This window comes from Doryrhamphus excisus, chromosome 18 (assembly GCF_030265055.1).
Source record: "Doryrhamphus excisus isolate RoL2022-K1 chromosome 18, RoL_Dexc_1.0, whole genome shotgun sequence".
Lineage (NCBI taxonomy): Eukaryota > Metazoa > Chordata > Actinopteri > Syngnathiformes > Syngnathidae > Doryrhamphus > Doryrhamphus excisus.
The window spans coordinates 14,362,029-14,384,074 of NC_080483.1; the positions used below are offsets into that span (position 1 = coordinate 14,362,029).

At 40.7% G+C, this 22,046-nt stretch overlaps 3 protein-coding genes across 6 annotated transcripts; all 3 read left to right on the top strand.

The window, feature by feature from the left end:
* Nucleotides 1-17: 17 nt before the first annotated feature.
* LOC131106116 (monoacylglycerol lipase abhd6-B-like) lies at nucleotides 18-5,956 on the top strand. The gene is made up of 9 exons (XM_058054893.1): nucleotides 18-135; nucleotides 1,724-1,843; nucleotides 2,623-2,782; nucleotides 2,860-2,973; nucleotides 3,375-3,507; nucleotides 3,580-3,737; nucleotides 3,821-3,875; nucleotides 3,948-4,048; nucleotides 5,186-5,956. The coding sequence occupies exons 2-9, from the start codon at nucleotides 1,731-1,733 to the stop codon at nucleotides 5,360-5,362; spliced, it is 1,011 nt and encodes a 336-aa protein (XP_057910876.1). The 5' UTR covers nucleotides 18-135; nucleotides 1,724-1,730; the 3' UTR covers nucleotides 5,363-5,956.
* Nucleotides 5,957-6,135: 179 nt separating this feature from the next.
* Nucleotides 6,136-9,190, top strand: rpp14 (ribonuclease P/MRP 14 subunit). Of its 3 annotated transcripts, XM_058054997.1 has the most exons (6): nucleotides 6,136-6,205; nucleotides 6,787-6,953; nucleotides 7,024-7,108; nucleotides 7,679-7,755; nucleotides 7,824-7,902; nucleotides 8,023-8,233. In XM_058054997.1, exons 2-6 carry the CDS (start codon nucleotides 6,865-6,867, stop codon nucleotides 8,074-8,076), a joined length of 384 nt encoding a protein of 127 aa, XP_057910980.1. In that variant the 5' UTR covers nucleotides 6,136-6,205; nucleotides 6,787-6,864; the 3' UTR covers nucleotides 8,077-8,233. The 3 variants fall into 3 exon arrangements, with proteins under 3 accessions (XP_057910980.1, XP_057910979.1, XP_057910978.1); XM_058054996.1 differs by lacking the exons at nucleotides 6,136-6,205; nucleotides 6,787-6,953; nucleotides 7,024-7,108; nucleotides 7,679-7,755 and adding an exon at nucleotides 8,504-9,190 and having other exon boundaries at nucleotides 8,023-8,435; XM_058054995.1 differs by lacking the exons at nucleotides 6,136-6,205; nucleotides 6,787-6,953; nucleotides 7,024-7,108; nucleotides 7,679-7,755 and having other exon boundaries at nucleotides 8,023-9,190.
* A 459-nt stretch (nucleotides 9,191-9,649) lies between these two features.
* On the top strand, nucleotides 9,650-21,808 carry pxk (PX domain containing serine/threonine kinase). Of its 2 annotated transcripts, XM_058054895.1 has the most exons (19): nucleotides 9,651-9,885; nucleotides 11,273-11,323; nucleotides 11,405-11,452; nucleotides 11,800-11,986; nucleotides 12,171-12,248; nucleotides 12,445-12,518; nucleotides 12,607-12,681; nucleotides 13,534-13,638; nucleotides 14,803-14,904; nucleotides 15,004-15,165; nucleotides 15,319-15,436; nucleotides 15,536-15,614; nucleotides 16,238-16,286; nucleotides 16,833-16,910; nucleotides 17,122-17,208; nucleotides 17,336-17,399; nucleotides 18,398-18,457; nucleotides 18,935-18,964; nucleotides 20,403-20,525. In XM_058054895.1, the coding sequence occupies exons 1-18, from the start codon at nucleotides 9,784-9,786 to the stop codon at nucleotides 18,949-18,951; spliced, it is 1,536 nt and encodes a 511-aa protein (XP_057910878.1). In that variant the 5' UTR covers nucleotides 9,651-9,783; the 3' UTR covers nucleotides 18,952-18,964; nucleotides 20,403-20,525. The 2 variants fall into 2 exon arrangements, with proteins under 2 accessions (XP_057910877.1, XP_057910878.1); XM_058054894.1 differs by lacking the exon at nucleotides 18,935-18,964 and having other exon boundaries at nucleotides 9,650-9,885; nucleotides 20,403-21,808.
* The last annotated feature ends 238 nt before the right edge of the window (nucleotides 21,809-22,046 follow it).

Here is a 22,046-nt window from a genome sequence, read left to right on the forward strand (position 1 = left end):
CTGTACTTTCCCTTTAAGTGAAGATGAAAGCTTTTTGAGTCATTTGGGTGAGACGAAGTTAACCGTAAAGGGAGAAGACAAGCGGTCAATGGCGGACACGGAACACCGGTGACACATTGAGGAGAAATCACCCAGGTAAGAGGCTTCCTGTGAACTGTGATAACAACTGAATTCATAGCCATTTATTAACATTGACGGTCAATGTTCTTACACGGTCAATGTTCTTATACACGTTTGTTCGCTCGTGCTGTGGTCACGTGTTCTCCTCTTGCACTGTTTACATCTACCAACAAGTCAAATTGGCGTCACAATCGTAATAATGATCGTAATAATCAATGAATCGATTTCGTTTTGTTCGTATTTATGTCTTTTTTTCGCGAGGCTTGCTGTATTGGTGACGTAACAACACAATGTCACCTTTGACCATGGTGAACTGTGTCCCAGTAGAACATCTTACCTTAAGTCATTAAGTCATCATTATTGTTCGCTTTAGTCAATGTAATAGTTATAACCTTTTAAAGTGTTTATCTATGTACTGTATACATATACATACATACTGTTCTATGTATGTATGTATGTATGCTAGAGGCAGTCAGGTGTCCAAAGTGCGGCCCAGGGGCATTTGAGACTTTTTCTTTACTGAATATCTTTACCAAAATTAACATTAAACATGACCCACATCAGAACATTACAAAGAATTGGAGATTAGGGACACCCTTAAAATACAAAATTCAAATATACAGTATATAAAGTATACAAGATGAGAGGAAAAAAGTCTAAACACTCAATGTGTTTAGGAATCGATCACTATATTGACACTTACTATGGTACCCATTATGTCATTGGATGCGCATATCACCTTGTACTTCGGTGTGAGGTACATTATTAAAAAAAAGAACCAAAAAAAAAAAACTGTATTATGGAAAGCAGGAAGTGAACAAATGTATATATACTATACTATACTATATACTATACCGGGGTTTTGTAAAAATAATGAATTAACATTATAATTTTGTCGGTACGTGACGGAAAAAAAAAAATTAAAAAAAAACTTAATTATATTAGGAAAGCAGGAAGTGAACAAATGTAACAGTTACTGATTGTAAAAGTACCAGATGGAGGGGTCGGATTTAATAAGCTTTGCTTCTTCCTACTCCTTTTGGACATGTGGAACTGTGAACTGATTATGGGATGCATTCAATTGTAATCTGATGTATGTTCAAATGAAATAAAACCATTACCATTACCAATGTTATATATTAAGACACTACCACACATACAAAAGATGAGCTACATGCTAATGATAAAAGTCTGCATAATCCTGCTTTAAGTGGAAGCCGGTCCAAATGTGCACGGTCTGATAGTATGAATTATATTTTTATGTCCTAAACCAAAACCCTCATGAAAGTGTTCTGATGTCATTTAATTGGAATTTATTGATAAAATGCATTGCCTTTGGGTGGATTTTGATGAAGAGGTTATGCAACAAATTTGGCATGCACATCCCCTGACGCCAGTTTGACACATTGATAATGATCAATGATCAAAATGTGCAAAAAAAATGTCAAGATGTCCCAAACTTCCCCTTTTCAGTCATTCCCGATATAGAAAAAGTTCATAATTGATAAACTTCCTAAACTTCAACTTCTCTTATCAGAGATTGGTGGATGACATTAAATTGCATATTCACACAGTCATTTTTTCCCCGCTTTCTAAATGACAGCGCAGCAATGGAGGAGAGCGTTACTGTGAAGATACTTCTGTCCGTTCTGGTGCTTCCTGTTTTGGCTTTCTTCACATCCTTGTGCTTCTGGCCCGGTGTTGTCATCAAGGCATATAATTGGTGAGCCAACGCAGCAATTTGTGTGTTTCTTGTTCTGTTGGTGCTCCTGAATGTCTATGACTTTAGTAATGATTGTACTTCTTGTTAATTTAATTTAATTTAATTTAATTTAATTTAATTTAATTTAATTTAATTTAATTTAATTTAATTTAATTTAATTTAATTTAATTTAATTTAATTTAATTTAATTTAATTTAATTTAATTTAATTTAATTTAATTTAATTTAATTTAATTTAATTTAATTTAATTTAATTTAATTTAATTTAATTTAATTTAATTTGTGTGTGTGTTTGCGCAGTTTAGATCAAATCCACTTGTCAATCAAACAATAAAGTCCACTACAAATCACCTTGACTAAGCTTTTAATTTAATTTAATTTAATTGGTTATTAAATTGCTTATTTTATTTTATTTTATTTTATTTTATTTTATTTTATTTTATTTTATTTTATTTTATTTTATTTTATTTTATTTTATTTTATTTTATTTTATTTTATTTTATTTTATTTTATTTTATTTTATTTTATTTTATTTTATTTTATTTTATTTTATTTAAAGCTTAGTCAAGGTGATTTGTAGTGGACTTTATTGTTTTATTGACAAGTGGATTTGATCAAAACTGCGCAAACACACACACACACACACACACACTTACACAGTGTCGAGTCACTGTCATGTAAGCAGCTTTGTGGAATGAATGAAGTCTTGTTTGATTCCGAACCATGGAAAAAGAGAATTATGTTACGCAAACAGGCTTGCTCATGTAACACATTCTGCAGGTTTTGGCATCGCAAGCTGGGGCTGACGGTCCGTTACTCCTACAGCGGGAGTTACCGCTTCTGTTATTTATGCCGTGGGACACCAGGGGGCGTAACACCGTCATTGTTACTGCTGCACGGCTTCTCCGCCGGCAAAGACATGTGGCTACCCTTCGTCAAGGTAATGCTCAGCTTCATAAGACACACAAATGTCAATTTGCTTGTATTTTGAGTCAGTGTGTTTGTTTTCTTCAACAGCACCTCCCCACAAACCAGCATGTGGTGTGTGTGGACATGCCGGGACATGAAGGGACGAGTCGCACCGGCGTTGAGGACTATAGCATTCAAGGCCAGGTTGCCCGAATCCACCAGGTGTGTGTCCTTGTATTACACAGGTTACACTAGATTGACTGTAATATTTGCCAAACAACGCCTTCACTGCCCCACACAGCAAAGAAAGGACATGGAGAGTTGGCAGGAGAAAAATATTTTTTTTTGCCACAAAAATAGTACAGTGATATTTTTGTTATTGTTATATATGTTCTAACAAATTAACAATATATTATAATAATAATTATAACAATATATTATAACATATAATAATATATTAACAATAACAATATATATGTTATTGTTATTGTTATTGTTATTGTTAGCATCTGAACAAGTACTTCTTCTGTACATTCAAATATGGATGTGCAACTTAGTTTAACGACAGCACCCCCTGCTGGATGTGTAGTGGAATTGCTATAACAGACAGTCTTGGTTTTCAGTTTGTGCAAAGTATAGGTCTGGTCAAAAGACCATTTCACCTGGTGGGGACATCGATGGGGGGTAATGTTGCAGGGGTGTACGCTGCCACCTACCCCGCTCAGCTGTCTGGCCTCACCTTGATGTGCCCGTCAGGTAAAATTGACAGACAAAGCCATCAGCTTTAGAACATCTGACATGAAAACCATCTTCTTCCTCCTCGTCCAGGTTTGGTCTATCCCACAGATTCTGAGTTTATCAGCCAGCTGCGGGAGCTGGAGAAGAATCCGGAACAGGAGTCCATACCCCTGATTCCATCCACTCATCAAGAACTGGAGGAGATGTTGCAGCTGTGCTGCTACGCCCCACTTAAGCTGCCTCGACAGGTAAATAACCGTTAATAACTACAACTATGGTCGCCGCTATTGCTGCTAGCGTTTGAACATCACACGTGAATGTTTGTTGTCAGGTCCTGCGCGGTCTCCTTGACAACAGGATCCACCATAATGGTTTTTATAGAGAAGGTTTGTCCACTTACTTGTTGGTATCTTCTCTTATGGTATCACTTTTCTGACATCGGTGTGTGTGTCCTTCAGTGTTTATGGAACTGGTTGATGAAAAGTCTCGTTATTCGCTGCAAGAAAATCTCCATTTGATCACATCGCCTCTGCAGGTTCTTTGGGGGAAACAAGACAAGGTAAAAGAGTCATGTCAAAGTCTATTTTTTAGATAATTGACAGGTTTTTCTTCTATAGATATGGTGGTTCTGGTGACGAGGCTCCCCTTTGGCGCCCTCCCACCTTCCCCATATTATCCATTTTATTGCCACATTATTTGTTCTTTTTATTAGACAAGACTTTGTATAGGGCGGCACGGCGGTCGAGTGGTTAGCCCGCAGGCCTCACAGCTAGGAGACCAGGGTTCAATTCCACCCTCGGCCATCTCTGTGTGGAGTTTGCATGTTCTCCCCGTGCATGCGTGAGTTTTCTCCGGGTACTCCGGTTTCCTCCCACATTCCAAAAACATGCTAGGTTAATTAGCGACTCCAAATTGTCCATAGGTATGAATGTGAGTGTGAATGGTTGTTTGTCTATATGTGCCCTGTGATTGGCTGGCCACCAGTCCAGGGTGTACCCCGCCTCTCGTCCGAAGACAGCTGGGATAGGCTCCAGAACCCCCCGCGACCCTTGTGAAGAAAAGCGGTAGAAAATGAATGAAGACTTTGTATACAAGTTACTACAAAGTAAAGACAATACACAAAAACACGGCACGGGGCTAATTTATTTATGTTTGCTTTATTATACTGCCCTGTAGCGCGCAGACAGCTAGGAGACCTGAATTCAATCCCACCCTGGGCGTTTGCATGTTGCCCGTGCAGGCGAACAGTTTTTAATATTATTAGAGCCCTCAAGACATAGAATAGCACCCCTATAGCCAATTTTACACTAGTAGAAATGAGAAAATAAGCCATTTAACATATAAATAACAGTCATGCTCATGAGTGTTTCAATAAATGTGTTATAGTTATAGCTGGAGTACTCCGGGTACTCCGGTTTCCTCCCACATTCCAAAAACATGCTAGGTTAATTGGCGACTCCAAATTGTCCATAGGTATGAATGTGAGTGTGAATGGTTGTTTGTCTATATGTGCCCTGTGATTGGCTGGCGACCCCGCCTCTCACCCGAAGACAGCTGGGATAGACTCCAGCACCCCCCCCCCCCCACAACCCTCGTGAGGATAAGCGGTAGAAAATGAATGAATGAAAGAATCCTGAATAATGACTGAATACGCCCTGTGAATTCCAGGTTGCCTTAAATGTCCACTCTGTTCCAGGTTTTGGATGTTTCCGGAGCGTCTGTGCTGGAGGCCGCGGTGCCCAACTGTCAGGTGGCTCTGATAGACAACTGTGGTCATACAATAGCGTTGGAGCGGCCCAGAAAGGCCGCTAAGCTCATCATGGATTTCCTGACTGTACAAAAAGCCGACAGAGACACTGAAAAACATTCCTGATGTTCTGCACGGGAGACTGATTCTCATTGACAAAATGAATCAAATCAATCAAAAAAGAATCATTTTTTTGTTATAAAGTGTTGGGAGTAATGCACTGTTTTCCGGTAATAACCAACTTAATTACTATTTAGTAGAAATAGTAACAAACAAGGGGTGCTGCTGGTCACCAGGCAAGGCAGGCAACTGCTTGGGGCCCCATTCAGTTTGGGGGTCCGGGGTGGCTGCCAACTTAAACTTCTACAGCAGTGGCACTATGCAAAAGGGCCTCATGTGAATTATTGCAGAGGGCCCGAACAGAGTCTTGGTAACTCTGACTAAAGCTAATCATATTTTATTAAGTCATTTGCCCAACACTGTTTATAAATGATTACATTTGATTTTGTGTATGTAATGAAAGATGTCTCCATGCACAGTGTTACGTCTTGGGACAATTTATGAAGGTTTAATATAATAATTGTACACACAATTTATTTGTGTTTCTCGTGAATTATATTTTATTTCCATATATGGAAGCAGAAAAAAGTATTTTTAAATGATATCACTATACTATGTGTATTGACTTAAATAATTCAATGTAAAATAAATACGTTGTATGAGAAAAAGCAGTATATGAGGTGTTTATTGTTACTGCGTTATTAGCTACTGTAGCATGCACAAATATAGTGTATATTATAATATACTGTAATATACCAGCGTGGCTCGTTTTAGACAATGGCCGATAGGTGGCGCGATTTCAAGCTGAGGATTGGTCACCGCAATTTACCCAGACAGAAGAAGATATTTGCGCATGCGCAGTTTGAACAACACAAGGCGTAAAGCACCGTGTAAAGTAGTAAACACTTGGTAAGTTTAAACAAAAAATTATTACCAATGATTACAACGATTTAAAACCTTAGTTGTTTGTATGTTAATGGATCTGGTTGCGGATAGTGTCGAGTCAGCTAAGCTACTGTCAGCTGCTTGACCTCGCTGTTAGCTATAGCAGCAGGACCTCCTAATAATAGTAATATACTATTAGCTTCAACACACTATCTCAATTAGTATACTGTGTAAATATCCAAGATTATTTGTCTTGACAGTTTGTGACGCACAGCATTTTCATAGTTATTAACTATTATAAATACACAAAAGTACAATTGTCTTGTGACATATATGAAAACATACAGTAATTATTAACATACAGTGTGGGTAATTATTGTACGGACATACTACGCTTCTTTCTGTCAACTGTTTGTGATGTTTTAGCCTAGCAGATTCGTAGAAGAATTATTTTAAAATGGTAAAATTGGTCGTTCTTTGATACATTTATGTGATTATGTCAAGCGAATTGTCCATTTTTTGACGTCGACACTTGTTCGTCACATGTAAACTCATCTATGTACAATCGAAATTCTGTATGTTGTTCAATCCATCTTTTGTTCCAGCCCTTCAAAACTTCTTGAAGACCCTTGACTGAACTTCTTGCCGCCTATGGGAGGCGTAGTCACCGAGGCTTCAATAGGATGAATCCCCACAAGGATGAAGAGCCTTCTATTTACAAACGTGTGGTGTTGAAGAATGCCTCTCCATATCATTACTTGAAAGTTTGCCTGTAAGTCAACAATGCGCTCATCTGAATGACCTGAGTCATTTTAATTGATTGATATTGATTTTCCTTCAAGTGAGCTGGAGGATAGTTCAACCAGACTGAGTGCAGTTGACCTGAAGCTCTTCATCATCACAGGCTTGAAGAGTCTCTATGGAGAGGTGAGCCCTGGAGAAACATGGCTAACTTACAATAAATAACTAAATATTTTAATATGAGGGCTGCACGGTGGACGAGTGGTTAGCGCGCAGACCTCACAGCAAGGAGACCAGAGTTCAATCCCACCCTCGGCCATCTCTGTGTGGAGTTTACATGGTTTCCTCCCACATTCCAAAAACATGTTAGGTTAATTGGCGACTCCAAATTGTCCATAGGTATGAATGTGAGTGTGAATGGTTGTTTGTTTATATGTGCCCTGTGATTGGCTGGCCACCAGTCAAGGTTTACCCCGCCTCTCGCCCGAAGACAGCTGGGATAGGCTCCAGCAACCCCTTGTGAGGATAAGCAGTAGAAAATGAATGAATGAATGAATGAGACACAACAGCCCTCCCGTCCCCTTTTCTTGCTCAACCAATCAGCATTCAGAACTAAGTTTAGATGCATTCGCGGTCTGGCAGTGAGTCGGATATTTCATTCTTTTTTTTTTTCTCCGCTTCTGTGTTAAACACAACTTGGCGTGGGAGCCACAAGTTGCTGACCGCTGGTTTAGTTATTGTTTATTTTTGTTTCAGGTGGGAGCGGCTTTGAACTTTGACCTTTTGAAGTATGATGAAGACACCCTAACTGCTCTGCTGCGAGTGTGCAGCAGGTAAGGATGCATAATTGGACATAAAGAAATTCTGGTTGATAACACTGATGAAAATGTTGTGTTTTTAGAGGTTTGGTGAAGCTGTGGAGCTCCTTGACTCTTGTGGGTTCCTACCAGAAGCAGAGGTGTGCCTTCAGGGTGCTGCAGGTCGGAAGATGTTTTCTTACTGTCTATTTAATTCCACTACGATATGCAGGAGTGGGTGTACATATTTGATATCCATTTTCTTACCCTTCTTTACTGAGGTTGCTTCTCTTGTGTCTTCAGGTGTCTCCGTTCCTGCTGGCACTGACAGCAAACCAAGAGCTGCAGTTGGACTAAGGCCGGAGAAGCGTCCTCCTTCAGGATGAGGCCCATGTGGGGTCAAGTCAGAACTTTTCTGTCCTCCTCCATATTTACCGGAGCCCCTCATCGCTGCTGCCAGCTCCACATTGGCCAGCGAGCCTCCCTCACTAAAGTCTTCTCCCCCCGCCATGTGGAACTTTTTGCCGAGCTGACCGGTGACACCAACCCCCTACACGTGGACCCAGTCTACGCCGCCACCACTTCCTTTGAGAGACCCATCGTCCACGGCGTCCTCATTAACGGGTTGATTTCTGCTGTACTGGGCACCAAGATGCCAGGCCGCGGCTGCATCTTCCTTTACCAGGAGATCCGATTCCCGGCACCGCTCTACATCGGTGAGGAGGTGCTGGCTGAAGCTGAAGTTAGCAAGATTAAAATGTCCTTTGCTTTCATTGCCGTAAAGTGTGCAGTCAAAGACAAGGTGGTGATGGAGGGAGAAGTGATGGTGATGATGCCTGAGGAGCGGCAGAGGGACAAATAAAGGACGGGAGGAAGGTCAGAGGTTATCAAAAACAGGAAGACAGTGTCCAGCTCCATGCTCCGCAAGTGGATTTCTGGCATTTTTTTCTCATTTGTTCTTGTTACTGATTTTTTTTGTTGATTAATGGTAATATACTTAAATCTCTACATCAGTTTTAACAGAATAGCAAGGATGTTTTTTGTTTTTCTGACATGCTTTGGAGTTTTCTTGCCTCATATTAAAAACAGAATAGTTGAATATTCTCCTGAACAGAAGTGAGTGTGAATGGTTGTTTGTCTGTATGTGCTATATGATGTATTGGTACTTAGTCCTGCGTGTGGGATAGGCTCCAGCTCATTAGTAACCCTAATAAGGAGGATGCGTGCTGGAGAAAACATGGATGGATTGACTTTTATGTAGTATTTTATACAACATTTTTATTTAGTGACTAGAATTTACCAATTAAAATTCTATATGGGCCGAGTGGTTAGCGTGCAGGTCACACAGCTAGGAGAACCGAATTCGATTCCACCCTCGGCCATCTCTGTGTGGAGTTTGCATGTTCTCCCCGTGCATGCATGTGTTTTCTCCGGGTACTCCGGTTTCCTCCCACATTCCAAAAACATGCTAGGTTAATTGGCGACTCCAAATTATCCATAGGTATGAATGTGAGTGTTAATGGTTGTTTGTCTATATGTGCCCTGTGATTGGCTGGCAACCAGTCCAGGGTGTACCCCGCCTCTCGCCCGAAGGCAGCTGGGATAGGCTCCAGCACCCTCGCGACCCTCGTTAAAATAAGTGGTAGTTTTTTTTTACAAAATAAAGGACTTTTTCACGCAAATATTCAACTTATTCTCATATGCTTCTAACTTTACTAATACTAATAAATAAGATAGTAGAAATATGATCTCAGGGAGAAAACTAAACTTGAAACACAACACAAGCGGTAGAAAATGAATGAATGAATTAAAATTTGTCTGGTTTGGCAGCGGTCTTTTTACATGTTGATACAATTTTCCTATTCATGAACTTGATCATTCCTCCCGACCAGCAGATGGCAGTAACGCACCCTTCGGTTCGGGGCCCATTGGCGTTTTAGCTCCTGATTACGGTGAAGCGAAACTGCACTTTCTCTCCAGCCAAGCTGTTGGTTAATTCCTCTCGCGGGCGCCAAAGCTGACAGTCCGGCGTTGGGATCAACGCTTAAACGTTCAACCTCCGGGATGTCTTTCCTGGAAAAGCCTGCCCCAGGGAGGCTGCTGCTGGATGACACGGTTCCCCTGACGGCGACGATAGAAGCCAGCCAGAACCTGCAGTCCCACACGGTGAGTGCTGCTTACATTTTAACTGTAATCGTATAAAGGCAACCTTTAAAGGACTCCGAATGATGCCCGATGACGAAATTATCACAGGCTACATCTAAATGACGTTTATTATAAGGTTATCAGTCAAAAACTCCCAGTATGTGGGTCTTTTTTGGGCGTTATGATACACACAAGCTGCGGTTATATTATTGACTGCGATGAAGCAATTTCCTGGAAGTGCTTAACTATGACTCGGAGCTTTTTGAATATTGATGAAATTCAATGGAAGCTTCTTTCGTCGATGTGTACACAATCGAACGAGCTTCCAATAATAATAGTATTGTCTTTAGTTGAAACTGATCCAACTTCCGATGGTTCTGGTATTCCCGTGTCCGATAATGGACGCACAAGCTGTTGTTGACAGTCCAGCTGGGCTCAATTGCTGCCTGACAGTTAGCTTAGCATGCTACTGCTAATGGCATTCCTAACACTTGCGGTGTTGTTATTGTACCTAAACGTAATTAAGTCGTCTATTTTTATTCATTAAAAGACATGTAAGTAAAACGAGCTACTTACTGTATCGCATGTTGTTTTTGAACATATACCGTGACGTGTTTTCATTATTTTATTGTCACCGGAAGTTGTCCACTCAGATGCAACTTTATTTGTATACCACCACTAGATCATTCGTTTCTAAACAAAAAAAATCTGACATTACAAATATATAATCGTATTCATTGACATACATTGGTTATATAAAAGACATGTAAGTAAGCCGAGCTACTTGCTGTATCGCATGTTGTTTTTGAACATATACTGTGACATGTTTTCATTATTTTATTGTCACAGAAAAACACCGGAAGTCGTCCACTCACAGGCAACTTTATTAGTATACCTACACTAGATCATTCGTTTCTAAACAAAATAATCTGACATTACAAATATATAATCGTATTCATTGACATACATTGGATATTAATTTAACAATGCTGTTGGACAGTGTAGCCAATTAAGTGCTTGGCCATGATTTGTGTATGTAGTATCATCATAATAAATATTTGGTAACATTAAAATATTTTTGTTGCAAAGTTAGCTAACTTGTGACCGGGATTGCATAAAGGCATGTGCTTTTTGAATAGAATAGAATTGAATAGAATACCTTTTATTGTCATTACACAAGTTAACAACAAGATTCTCCAGTTTCACTACAAAGACAGTAGTAAAAAGTGCAAAGCTCAGTGAGAAGACAGGCTCAATACAAAGTGCAAAACACACTACAAACAATGCATAGCACAGAAGTGCAATTTCCCTACTTATATTTCATTGATAAGAAACAGGGAGGTAGTTTTGTATTTTTTCTTTGTCGTTCTTTCCATGTTTTAAATCAACATATGTGTCCCCTGTAAAGGAATACATCATTCGTGTCCAGAGAGGAGTGTCCTCGGAGAACAGCTGGCAGGTAGAAATATCGATCACAACACAAGGATGATCCATTTCAAGTAAAACAACCACAGTAAGCGTGTGTGTTTATGTATTTTAGGTAGTACGGCGGTACAGCGATTTCGACGCTCTGAACAACAGCCTGATGGTGAGTTTTATGTCTTTTGTGACCAAAGCTGATGTTTTTTTTTGTGACGCCAAAAATACAAAATAATGCTCACCTTTTGAGGTACTAATTCAACAATATTTTGTATAGTTGTGCTTGTACAACTCTACTGTATCATACCACAGTATAAAAATAATAATAAATAAATATAACAACCGAGGAAACTAAATGATCTTGGATCCAATGATCCCGGAACAGGATGCCATTAGTATTTTTGCTGAGTTTTTTCCTGCTCACTTCCTGTTTCTGCTGTCGGGTCAGCGCGCACAAGAGTGAAAAACACCCCATCATTATAATGAAAGGTTGTGAAAAATTTGGACGCTGTGCAGGTATGCGGCGTCAGCCTTCCTCTCCCGCCTAAGAAGCTGATCGGAAACAGAGACCGGGAGTTCATAGCGGAGAGGCAGAAAGGCCTGCAGGCCTACCTGGATGCCATTACCCAGCATACCTTGCTCTGCAGCGCTCTGCCGGTTAAGAAGTTCCTGGACCCAAACAACTATGCTTACAACTACACAGGTGAGTTCTTGGATGGTCACTTTCCAGAAGTTAAAAAAAGTTAATCATTGCCATTAGTGACACATAGAGCACTCATTTCTAAGTCTCATACAGGTGTAAAAATAAGTGAAGCAGATTTAAATTGTTATGCTCTGCCGTTAGTCTTAATGCTAACCAACATGTGTTCTGTTTCTGTGTGTGTCAGAGATTGCTCTGCAGCAGGTCTCCATGTTCTTCAGATCAGACCCCAATTGGGAAGTTCTGGAGCCTCTCAAAGATGTCGGTATGTCAGCGCCGCCTCCGCTCTTATGACTTCACTGCCAGTAAAGCACAAAGAAGAGTAAAGCGTAAAGAGATGACATTGTGTGTACTCTAAATAAGAAACAGAGTGTTCTTGTGAAACCTGAAAGCGAAGATATTTTGATGAATAAGACGTGGATGCGAACACTCAGATAAGATGAACGTGTGCTCTATTTCAGGCTGGAGGATCAGGAAGAAATATTTCCTCATCAAAAACAAAGAACAAACCAAAGAGCGGTATCTGCTGAGCTGGGTGAGCACAAACTACACAACCAGTGAGCTCTCACTCAATTGATTTCAACTAGTTAGTATAATGTGTGTGTGTGTGTGTGTGTGTGTAGGTGGACCTGGGTCCTGATAAGTTCCTGTCAGACAAAGACCTGCATTCTGCCATGAAGCTGCTCACCAGCCTCTCGGTATGTGCACAGTCCAGTTATTCATTGCATTCATTCATTTTCTACCGCTTATCCTCACGAGGGTTGCGGGGGGTGCTGGAGCCTATCCCAGCTGTCTTCAGGCACCCTGGACTGGGCGCCAGCATATTGAGTTATTACAGTTATTAACAGATATACAGTTATTGATCTAAATCACAACAACATGAAGTTGTGGATCCTGTTGGGTGTTTGAGGCCACACATCATATGGCATATAAAGCAATTTATGAAATCTTTATAATGCAATAACATTATTGTACAGTACTTTTAAAGCAGGAGTCTACAAAGTCTGCCAATTATTGGCCCACAGATTGTTTTTATTGACCTTTGGCATGTTGTTAAAATAGAATAATTCATCATTAATGAGCTGTTTTATTAAATATTGCATTAATTTGCTTCATAACATATAACCCGGAGCCAATCAGGTGAGATGAGGATGTTTTGATTTTTTAAAAATGTTTTGATATGTTGATAGTCCAGGGTGTCAGCTGGGATAGGCTCCAGCATAGGCTCTGTGTTAATGCGCTCACTGTGTTCATTCTATTCTATGTGAAACTGGACTATTCCCACACTGGCTGTAGGACACTAGAGTGAATGTACTTTATATCCAAATAAAAATGTTTTTCAGTATATTAAAAAAATATATGATCAGGGTACTAGGAGGTATTTGAAATAAATGACTGTAGTGTTAACATAAGTAGACAATTATTAGTTGCTTTGGGTTGTTTGGATGACTCAAAAGGGAGTTTTCTTTGGGGAGGTTATGAAAAAGTATAGACAGGAACATACAAACAAACAAATGGAGCGTTCTCATCTCTTGCCTTCTCCTTTCCAGAGTCCGTACATGTGTCCATTGTTGTTCTCCAGCACCAGTGAGTCTTCAGCACTTCTCATCCGATCTTTTAATGAGGCCGGCTCACTCAGAGACCACATCTGTAAGGTAAGATGATGGCACATTAAAATTCCATCCATCCATCATGTATCCTCATCAGGGTCGCGGGGGCATGCTGGGCACCCTGGACTGGTCGCCAGCCAATCACAGGGCACATATAGACAAACAACCATTCACACTCACACTCACATTCATACCTATGGACAATTTGGAGTCGCCAATTAAACTAACATGTTTTTGGAATGTGGGAGGAAACTGGGATACATTTAAAATCCATTTATGGAATTTACTTTGCTTCCTCCATATATTCAACTACAGTACAACTACAGTAATTGTCTTCAGGCTGTGAGTTTTAGATACCTGACGGTCCTCAGGTTACCCCGTCTTATTCCATACTGCCAAAAGACCTGACATGAAAGGGACAGATGGTTTGTTTTGAAATTGAAAACAATTGAAAACATAATAAACCTGCGCTTTTGTGTCCAATATTCCAATTTTACAAATATTACTTATCATTATGCACTAATGTATTTCTGCTAAAATACACATTAATCATTTAATGTCGCACTGACTTGCTATGGTCAACTGCAAGTCCTCCACATGCTTATCACCTGATTCAAATAGCCTTGGGTGTCTAGGCATGTTAGTCTGTGCATCATTGTCTCACGAGAGGCGGCGATCTCCCCACCCCTCGCATATGTGATTTCCTTTATTAACTAAAATTTTAGTATAAAAAGCCATCTGTTGAGGTTGCATAGATTTGTCCAAGTTAAATTGTACCTCTCATTATGCTAAAAAAAAACACATGTCTTGTCTGAAATCTGTTTTGGAGATAAAAGATTTTCTCTTGATGGAGACAAATGCTACATTCAAGTCCACTGGAAAGTAGAAATATCACACACGAAGTCTGCCAAATGCATCCAACAAACTGCTTCAAAAAATCTGTTTGTGAATTGATACTTTTACTTTTAGCATGTAAACATATCTAATATGTTTTCTAATAATGACACTTTGGTGGGAAATTTTCCCATTTTAAGGAAGTGTTCAAGACCCGAGTCAATGATTTCAGAAAACAGGACAAAAAAATTTTTTTTAACAACCCACAATAAAGTCATAGGTCTTTCTAAATGAGCGTAGTGGAACCATAAAGCAAACAGGAAACTGTGACACGCATGTTGGTGATGAAAACCAAGTCAGTGTTTGTGTTGTCAGGTGAAGCCCAGAGAGAACTACATGAAGAAGTACGGCAACCCCAAGAAGTGTCAGGGTCTCGAACTCGCTCACATCAAACTGTACGGCCGCCAGATACTGGAGGTATACATACACATGCAGACACACACCTGTAAGGCGTACACTATACTAAATTATATATATGCTATATATATATGTGTGTGTGTGTGTGTGTGTGTTCAGGGCCTCAGAGTCCTCCACGACAGCGGTTTATTTTTTGGCCACCTGCACGCCTCCAATGTGATAGTGGACCAGGGCACGTGTCGACTAACGGACGTGGAGAACGGCATGCTGGGAGTTCCCTGCGTCCTGCGACCTGCCTTCACCCACTTCAGGAAGATTAACGTACGTCAACAGCGTAGTTACGATATACCCAGCCACATTCGGTAACTTCAGGTGGCGCACATGTCAGGAAATAGAACCATGCTGGGCTTAAATATCATGAATGTAAAATATGAGCGCCATTACTTGTTCAACAGTATTTTTTTATGCACGCAGACGACAGAAAGCATCGATGTCTTCTGCTTTGGCTATTTACTCTACGAGATCACCTATGGCCACCCACCTGATAGCATTCCCGTGGACCACTATCCCACCATCCCCTACACTGCTGTGGGTCAGTGCATGCACAAATACACTTGGTTTGTACAATGTCTTTTGTATCTAACGCTCTGTGTGTGTGTGTGTGTGTGTGTGTGTGTGTGTGTGTGTGTAGTTTCAGTGCTGCAGTCCATCCTGTCCACAGAGGCGTGTAAGTCAGGGATGCCCACAGTGTCGCAGCTCATTCAGACACCGTGAGTGTTCTCCTTTTTTTAATATTTTTTTAATTAACATCAATTCTCATACATGATAAGATAAGATATGCCTTTATTCGTCCCCCAGTGGGGAAATTTGCATTGCACAGCGGCAGAGAATAGAATCAGTTAAGCAGTACAAAATACACAATATAAAAATAATCAATATAAACAACCTAAGTATTAACAAATTAACAATTTTAATCAGGGTTATATACAAATACAGTTTGCAAGATAATATGAAATATGAGATGAGATATATGACCAGTATATACACTATGAAATCTTGCTAGTGAATTAAATACTGCACTTAGAACTTAATATATTGCACTTAGAGCTTGGTCAGATATTGCACAGTGAATGGAATTTGCAATAACTATACTGAATGTAAAAACAAAGTATTACACAGCTAGTACATAGCGGTGTAGTCTATTGGGAGCAGTGCTGGTTTGATTTTAGTGTTGGTATATGTGTCATACACACTTACCGGTATCATACCTGCATTCATAACATGGCATGTATATGTATGTATATGTAATATATTGGGTTACAACATGTACCATGTTTGTGTACAATAAGGAATATGTCTTATGTACACTACGTGTCTATGATGTTTTCTTTAGACTGTTCAGTGACGTCCCGCTGCAGCACTCGGAAAAAATCCAGATCAAGGTGAGGCTCTGCGTCTTTCGGCGGAAGTACAGTAAACCTCGGATATATCGGATTCAATTGTTCCCACTGGTTTTGTCCGATATAAGCGAAATCCGTTATATGCGTATACCGGAAAATGTCCGTTTAAACGCATATATCGGATTTATATCCGGTATATGCGTAAATCGGATTTTATCCGTTATAAAAAGGCACTTCCTTGACTGTGTTTCCAATGTACCTGGACGCGCAGGCAACGCTGCAAATGACGTCGTATAGCGGCCTGTCACGATTCGGCGAATCTGAGCGCCACGTTGCGGCCATCCGATATATGCGAGGGAAATTTAATGGAAATGCATTGGAACGGGACTGGAGATTTTGTCCGAAATAGGCGAAATCCGTTATAAAAAAATCCGATATATGCAATGAATTTTTATTGGAAATGCATTACAGAAAAATCGGTTCTTTTTTATCTGTCCGTTGTGAGCGAATTTCCGATATATCCGAGTCCGATATATCCGAGGTTTACTGTACATGAACATGGCTGAAATGTGAAATGTGTCTCTCCAGGTCCCGAGCAGGCTGAAGGACGCGCTGAAGACGGCCAAGGAGCGTTTAGAGAAGCGCCTGCAGGAGGAGCAGAGAGTGGTGAGCAAGTTCACGTGACCTTTCGGCCTTATTTTATTTAAACACGGAGAAGATGGATCGTTTGTCCATAACCTTTTCACCTTCATGACGTCCATGTGAACTTATTCCGAGACGTATGCGTATTCTGACTACTAGTACTAGTTTACATACCCTACAAGATTTGAAGAGTACATTAATCATCGGTTAATGTGTTTGGGTGGTTTGCTTGAAGCTCCGCCAGCACAGGAGGCTGACCAGGGCCCAGTCTCATCACGGATCAGAGGAGGAAAGGAAGCGGAGGAAGATTCTAGCGAGGAAGGTACACCATTCCTGTCTCTCATACAAAATACTCAAGTCTGTTGACGCTAACATCTACCAAGGAGTATTGTGTATAGTGCAGTATAGTGCAGTCTGCTTACATAACACCCTTTTGTGCGTCCTTGCAGAAGTGCAGACAGTCCACTTATGAGAATGAAGACGACGTCTCTGTTAGGAACAATAATAACTCTGGTAAGTAACTCACGGTTATCGATTAGTTTGACAGGTAGATGGATTATTGATGATTGATTGATTGTTTTTGTGGCAAAATTAAAAAAAAATCTAGTTAAATACATTTAAATGAGAGATACCGGATAATGGATTTCTTACCGATATCCCTCAAGATAAATGTCCTATAAATAACACATTCTTCTTCCTCTACTTGAATGCCTTTCACAAATAAACACTCTATTAACAGGGTGTGGCCAGCACACTTTGGCAATTTTTGTGAGCAGCGCAGCATGGCGCACCCACCGCTCCCGTTCCTCCGAAATGAAGAGTTACAAAAAATATGTCCTACAACCAGATTTTAACACCCAACTTCAAATTAATTGTTGGTTTTAGTTGTTCTTAATTATTAATTAGGGCTGCACGGCGGTCGAGTGGTTAGCACGCAGACCTCACAGCTAGGAGACCCGAGTTCAATCCCACCCTCGGCCATCTCTGTGTGGAGTTTGCATGTTCTCCGGGTACTCCGGTTTCCTCCCACATTACAAAAAAAATGCTAGGTTAATTTGTCGAGTTAATTGGCGACTCCAAATGGGAGTGTGAATGGTTGTTTGTCTATATGTGCCCTGTGATTGGCTGGCCACCAGTCCAGGGTGTAACCCGCCTCTCGCCCGAAGACAGCTGGGATAGGCTCCAGCACCCCCTGCAACCCTCGTGAGGATAAGCGGTAGAAAATGAATGAATGAATGAATTATTAGTTATCACTTTCTGTGTTTGGCTCATTTGTGATTAGACGGTTGCTGAGGGGAGGAGAGGGAGGGGCGATCTGGGCTATGAAAAAGCCTCCAGCACAGCCACAGAGATGAGTGGGGGTGGGGGGCAAGACATTTATTTAGGGGGCATTGCATCAGCTTCTGTGTATAAGAATATTTTCAGCAAGTATAATAACCTGTCAGTCAGACTTCAGCCATGTTGGCTGATTGTCTTCACTATGCCGTAAACGTGTTTTTGTGTGTCTTTAGGCTCGGGCGCCAGTTCCCCTCCCACATGCCCATCCTCCCCCACCCCCCCGCCCTCCACAGGTAGGTCGGTTCACCTCCATGTTCCCCCCCTGCCTCTTCTCTGCCTTTTGTTTCTGTCTGTCTGTCCTCGTCTTTTTGCCTTTACAGTACTTACGTTATGATGGAAAGTACTTACTGTAGTACTGTATGCAGTTTGCAGTTTAGGTCATCAACGTCTGTGACGTTTTGTGCATTTTTTTTTTCAAATAAATAATCTTTATTTTTTTCTGAATATTTGCAGTCAAATCCTCAATCGTATGACCTTGGGAGCGTTTTGACTTCAGAGGTTGCACTATATTTTCCTTTACTCATAATTACTAAAATCAGCCGATGTAGGGTCACGCTGGCTTCCTACCATGTGATGGTGTCTCCTCTCCTTCCTTCCGTCCTTCCTTCCTTCCATCCTCCCTGGTCCTCTTGTTGCTGTCCAATTGCTGATTGGTCCACTCAACGGTTAACTGTCGTCTCTCTTTTTATCCTGTGCCGTCTCCACCGTAGAGCATGCTCCATTCTGACCGTGTTGTTGGGGTAAAGTAAATGTTTTTTTTTCCCATGTTGATAATGATGACGATGAGGGTCACTGGCATTTTTCGGTTTAAATTAAAGCTGTCGTACTTCTGAGCTTCCCAGCAAGAGCCGTTAGCGCACAAGCTAAAGTCTTGTTGCTGCATGTTGTGTTTGAGATCGTCCGGTCATTGTGCCGGTGACGCGAAGATGACCAAACTCTTTCTTTTTTTTTTCTTTTAAATCTTTTATGTGCAAAGTGTTCAGCTTGCTCGGAAGCCGACGTACGCACAACTTTGTTCAAACCTCACAATCTGCAATGAAGTACAAACGTCACACAGCCTGATTCCAGTGGCTAACATGTCATTGGAGATTGTGACCTGTCCGATTGTCTTTTGTCTGCTTGCATGTTTATTCGTTTCCGTCCTTTTGTGTCGTCTGCCCTTTGGGACGCAGTTTCACAGTTGAAGCGTGTCCGGCCTTTTGTGAGGAGCAGAATGACGGCACTGGAGGATAATAGTTTTCTGGTCGCTTCATCTTTAGTTCTTCTTTCATGCGCTTCTTGTTTTTTTTTCCCTTTGTTACCCATTTCTTCCCACCCTGTTTTGTAAATATCTTCGAAAGGCTGGCACCAGTGTGTAAAGTCAGTGAAGGTTAAACGGTGGTGTTTCCGTGACAACACGTGACTCTTAATGAGTGCACAGTATGCGAGTTGATTAAAAACAGAAAGCCACTAAATGTCACTTGGGGTCATCCCTTGGGATCAACTGTCATCAGCATCAGACGTTCAATGACAGACGTCATCTCAGACATGACTGACTTGTGCATTGATATTTCATTTCCTGCCTGCTGGACTGATGCCGCATCCTCACCGAGTTGACTCAAAGCGGTCAGCAGCTGCAGCTTCGTCGCTCTTTTGTTGCTGTTCTTCTTCTTATGTGGGTGATAAAAGTCACAAATGGAAAAAAGGGTCAGCTGGGATTTCACTTGTGTTCGCCATCAGTTCACTCAAACCGTAATTAGCCAATCATCACAATGCTCAGTGGAGCTCGATGATTGTTAAACGACCCAACATGAGCTTCAACTGATGGTGGATAGAGTTGTTGGGTGTTGACACGCTCCTGCAGGACGTATTTTGCACAAAGATGTTCTTGTGGACAAACGCCTCCACAAGCTGTCCCTTTTGTGGAAATTACTGACTCTAGAACAGCTTGACAGGCTGGAACAAAAGGTCCTTAAGTCATAGTTAGGCAGCAACATCTTAATTGGGATCAAAGAAACTATCCATATACTTCTATATTGTGTTTACAATGTCAGAAGTTAAGAAGATGATGCTCTTCTCTTCGGGTACCTAAATTAAATTCTATGTTCCATCTTTGTGCAATTTCCTCCTGCAAGAAGTGAACGTTAAGAGCAAAACATGTCGCTATTTGTTTTCTTATATTGCCGATTTTTCATCCAGGTGGTCAGACGGCCCCTCTTCCTCCGCCTCCTCCACCGCCACCACCTCCTCCTACGCTGGACACTCCCTCCACATCATCCTGCTCTGAAGGACCAGACGAAGGTCGCACCGCGCTGCTGAGCTCCATCCAGACCTTCAGTAAAGGCAAACTGAAGAAGGCCCAGACAACAGACCGTAGTGGGCCCGTCTTCTGACACCCGCTCTGACGGGACCATCACGCCGCTCCCTGACATGTGAAGACACGTCCTGTTCCAAATGATCCAAATTTGTTTTTACAGTTTTTTTGGGTTTGTTTTTTTTTTTTTGGGTGGCGAATGTGTAAATCGGGGAATATCTCCCGCCTGATGAATGCTGGAGAACTCAACATGAGGCGGTGACCTCTTCTGGTCGACCTGTCTGGTTTTTTGTTTGCAGCTTCCAGGCCTGGAAATGCTGCTTCCTTTTTAATCTCATGCAACCCAACATTTTCCAATGGATTAGGTTGTTCTGTTACAGTACATCAAAAAATAATAACTTTGTGAGGCAAAAAATAAAAATCCCAAAAATGCTTTTGGGTCAACACAGAACTTTGGAAAAGAGGAAAGGATGAAAAAAAAGCCAAACAAATTTTTTTATTTTTTTTTTTTACTTTTGAATATACACACAAACATTTTGGAGATACATGCTTTTGATGGGTGTTTTTTTTGTGGGGGGGGGCTCTTTGCATCATTACCATTCATTTTAATCTTGCTTGCTAATTCTATGTCCAGGATCGTCCAGTTTTTTTACTTAAAGTGTCGGCCTGTCTTTCCTAAACCGGCTTCAACGTGTAGCTACGCAAGACAATTTGTGTTTTAACGATGTGATGTTTAAATGTTAAGAGCTTCTATTCTTTCACTGTGCCATATACGATACGATATGATATGATCCTTGTGCCTATATGAATGTTTGAATGTGTTCAGGGTGATTAGCACACAGTTACGTCTTCACTCGTGGACTTGAACCTGATGACTGCTTTCAAAAGGATGTTGGAGCACATTTTTTTAAAAAAAGTGAAAATTTGGGTGTGAATGTTCTAAGTGCCGTGGCTTGTTTTCATGACCCAGTGCAATCCAGTTCAGTGAGACTTGTCATTGAATTGCGTCCGAATATTTCTCTGCAGCACTTTATCCCAAGGCAACTTCATGACATCAATATACAAAATAAACGCCCAGTAAATGTTGGATGAATAACTTGGCTTAATATTATTGAAAGATAGTGTTGTGTTTTTTTTATCACATTAAAGTTTTAGTTTTGTAAGCAGTATGTACCACCCAAAAAAACTATATACCCATGGCTGCTGACCCCATGTAAGCTAAAATATCTTTAATAATGACATATGTCTCATAAAGAGAGATACTTGTAATATTTTGGTCACCTTATTAGGCGTCTGTATGAGGTTATAGTGCCGAGAATTTTGTTATTCCTTAGAGCAGGGGTGTGTGGTCCATGGCTTTGTTATTGGCCCCTGTCATATTGTAAAAATAAATTTTTTATTAATTCATTAATAATATATATTATGAGATATTACACTAATTTGCTTTATTTAGCTACAACACAAATGTAAAATGTTGAAACTGTATCAAAGTGGTCCCACAGCATCCTTAAATATTTCGATACAGTGGA

Coding starts and splice junctions, on each gene's coding strand:
- LOC131106116 (XM_058054893.1), top strand. CDS start 1,731: ATGGAGGAGAGCGTTACTGTGAAGATACTTCTGTCCGTTCTGGTGCTT. Junction 2,783..2,859: donor TGTGGCTACCCTTCGTCAAG/GTAATGCTCAGC, acceptor TTTCTTCAACAG/CACCTCCCCACAAACCAGCA. Junction 3,738..3,820: donor CACTTAAGCTGCCTCGACAG/GTAAATAACCGT, acceptor GTTTGTTGTCAG/GTCCTGCGCGGTCTCCTTGA.
- rpp14 (XM_058054995.1), top strand. CDS start 8,102: ATGAGGCCCATGTGGGGTCAAGTCAGAACTTTTCTGTCCTCCTCCATA.
- pxk (XM_058054894.1), top strand. CDS start 9,784: ATGTCTTTCCTGGAAAAGCCTGCCCCAGGGAGGCTGCTGCTGGATGAC. Junction 12,682..13,533: donor AGCTGCTCACCAGCCTCTCG/GTATGTGCACAG, acceptor TCTCCTTTCCAG/AGTCCGTACATGTGTCCATT. Junction 15,166..15,318: donor CCCACTTCAGGAAGATTAAC/GTACGTCAACAG, acceptor TTATGCACGCAG/ACGACAGAAAGCATCGATGT.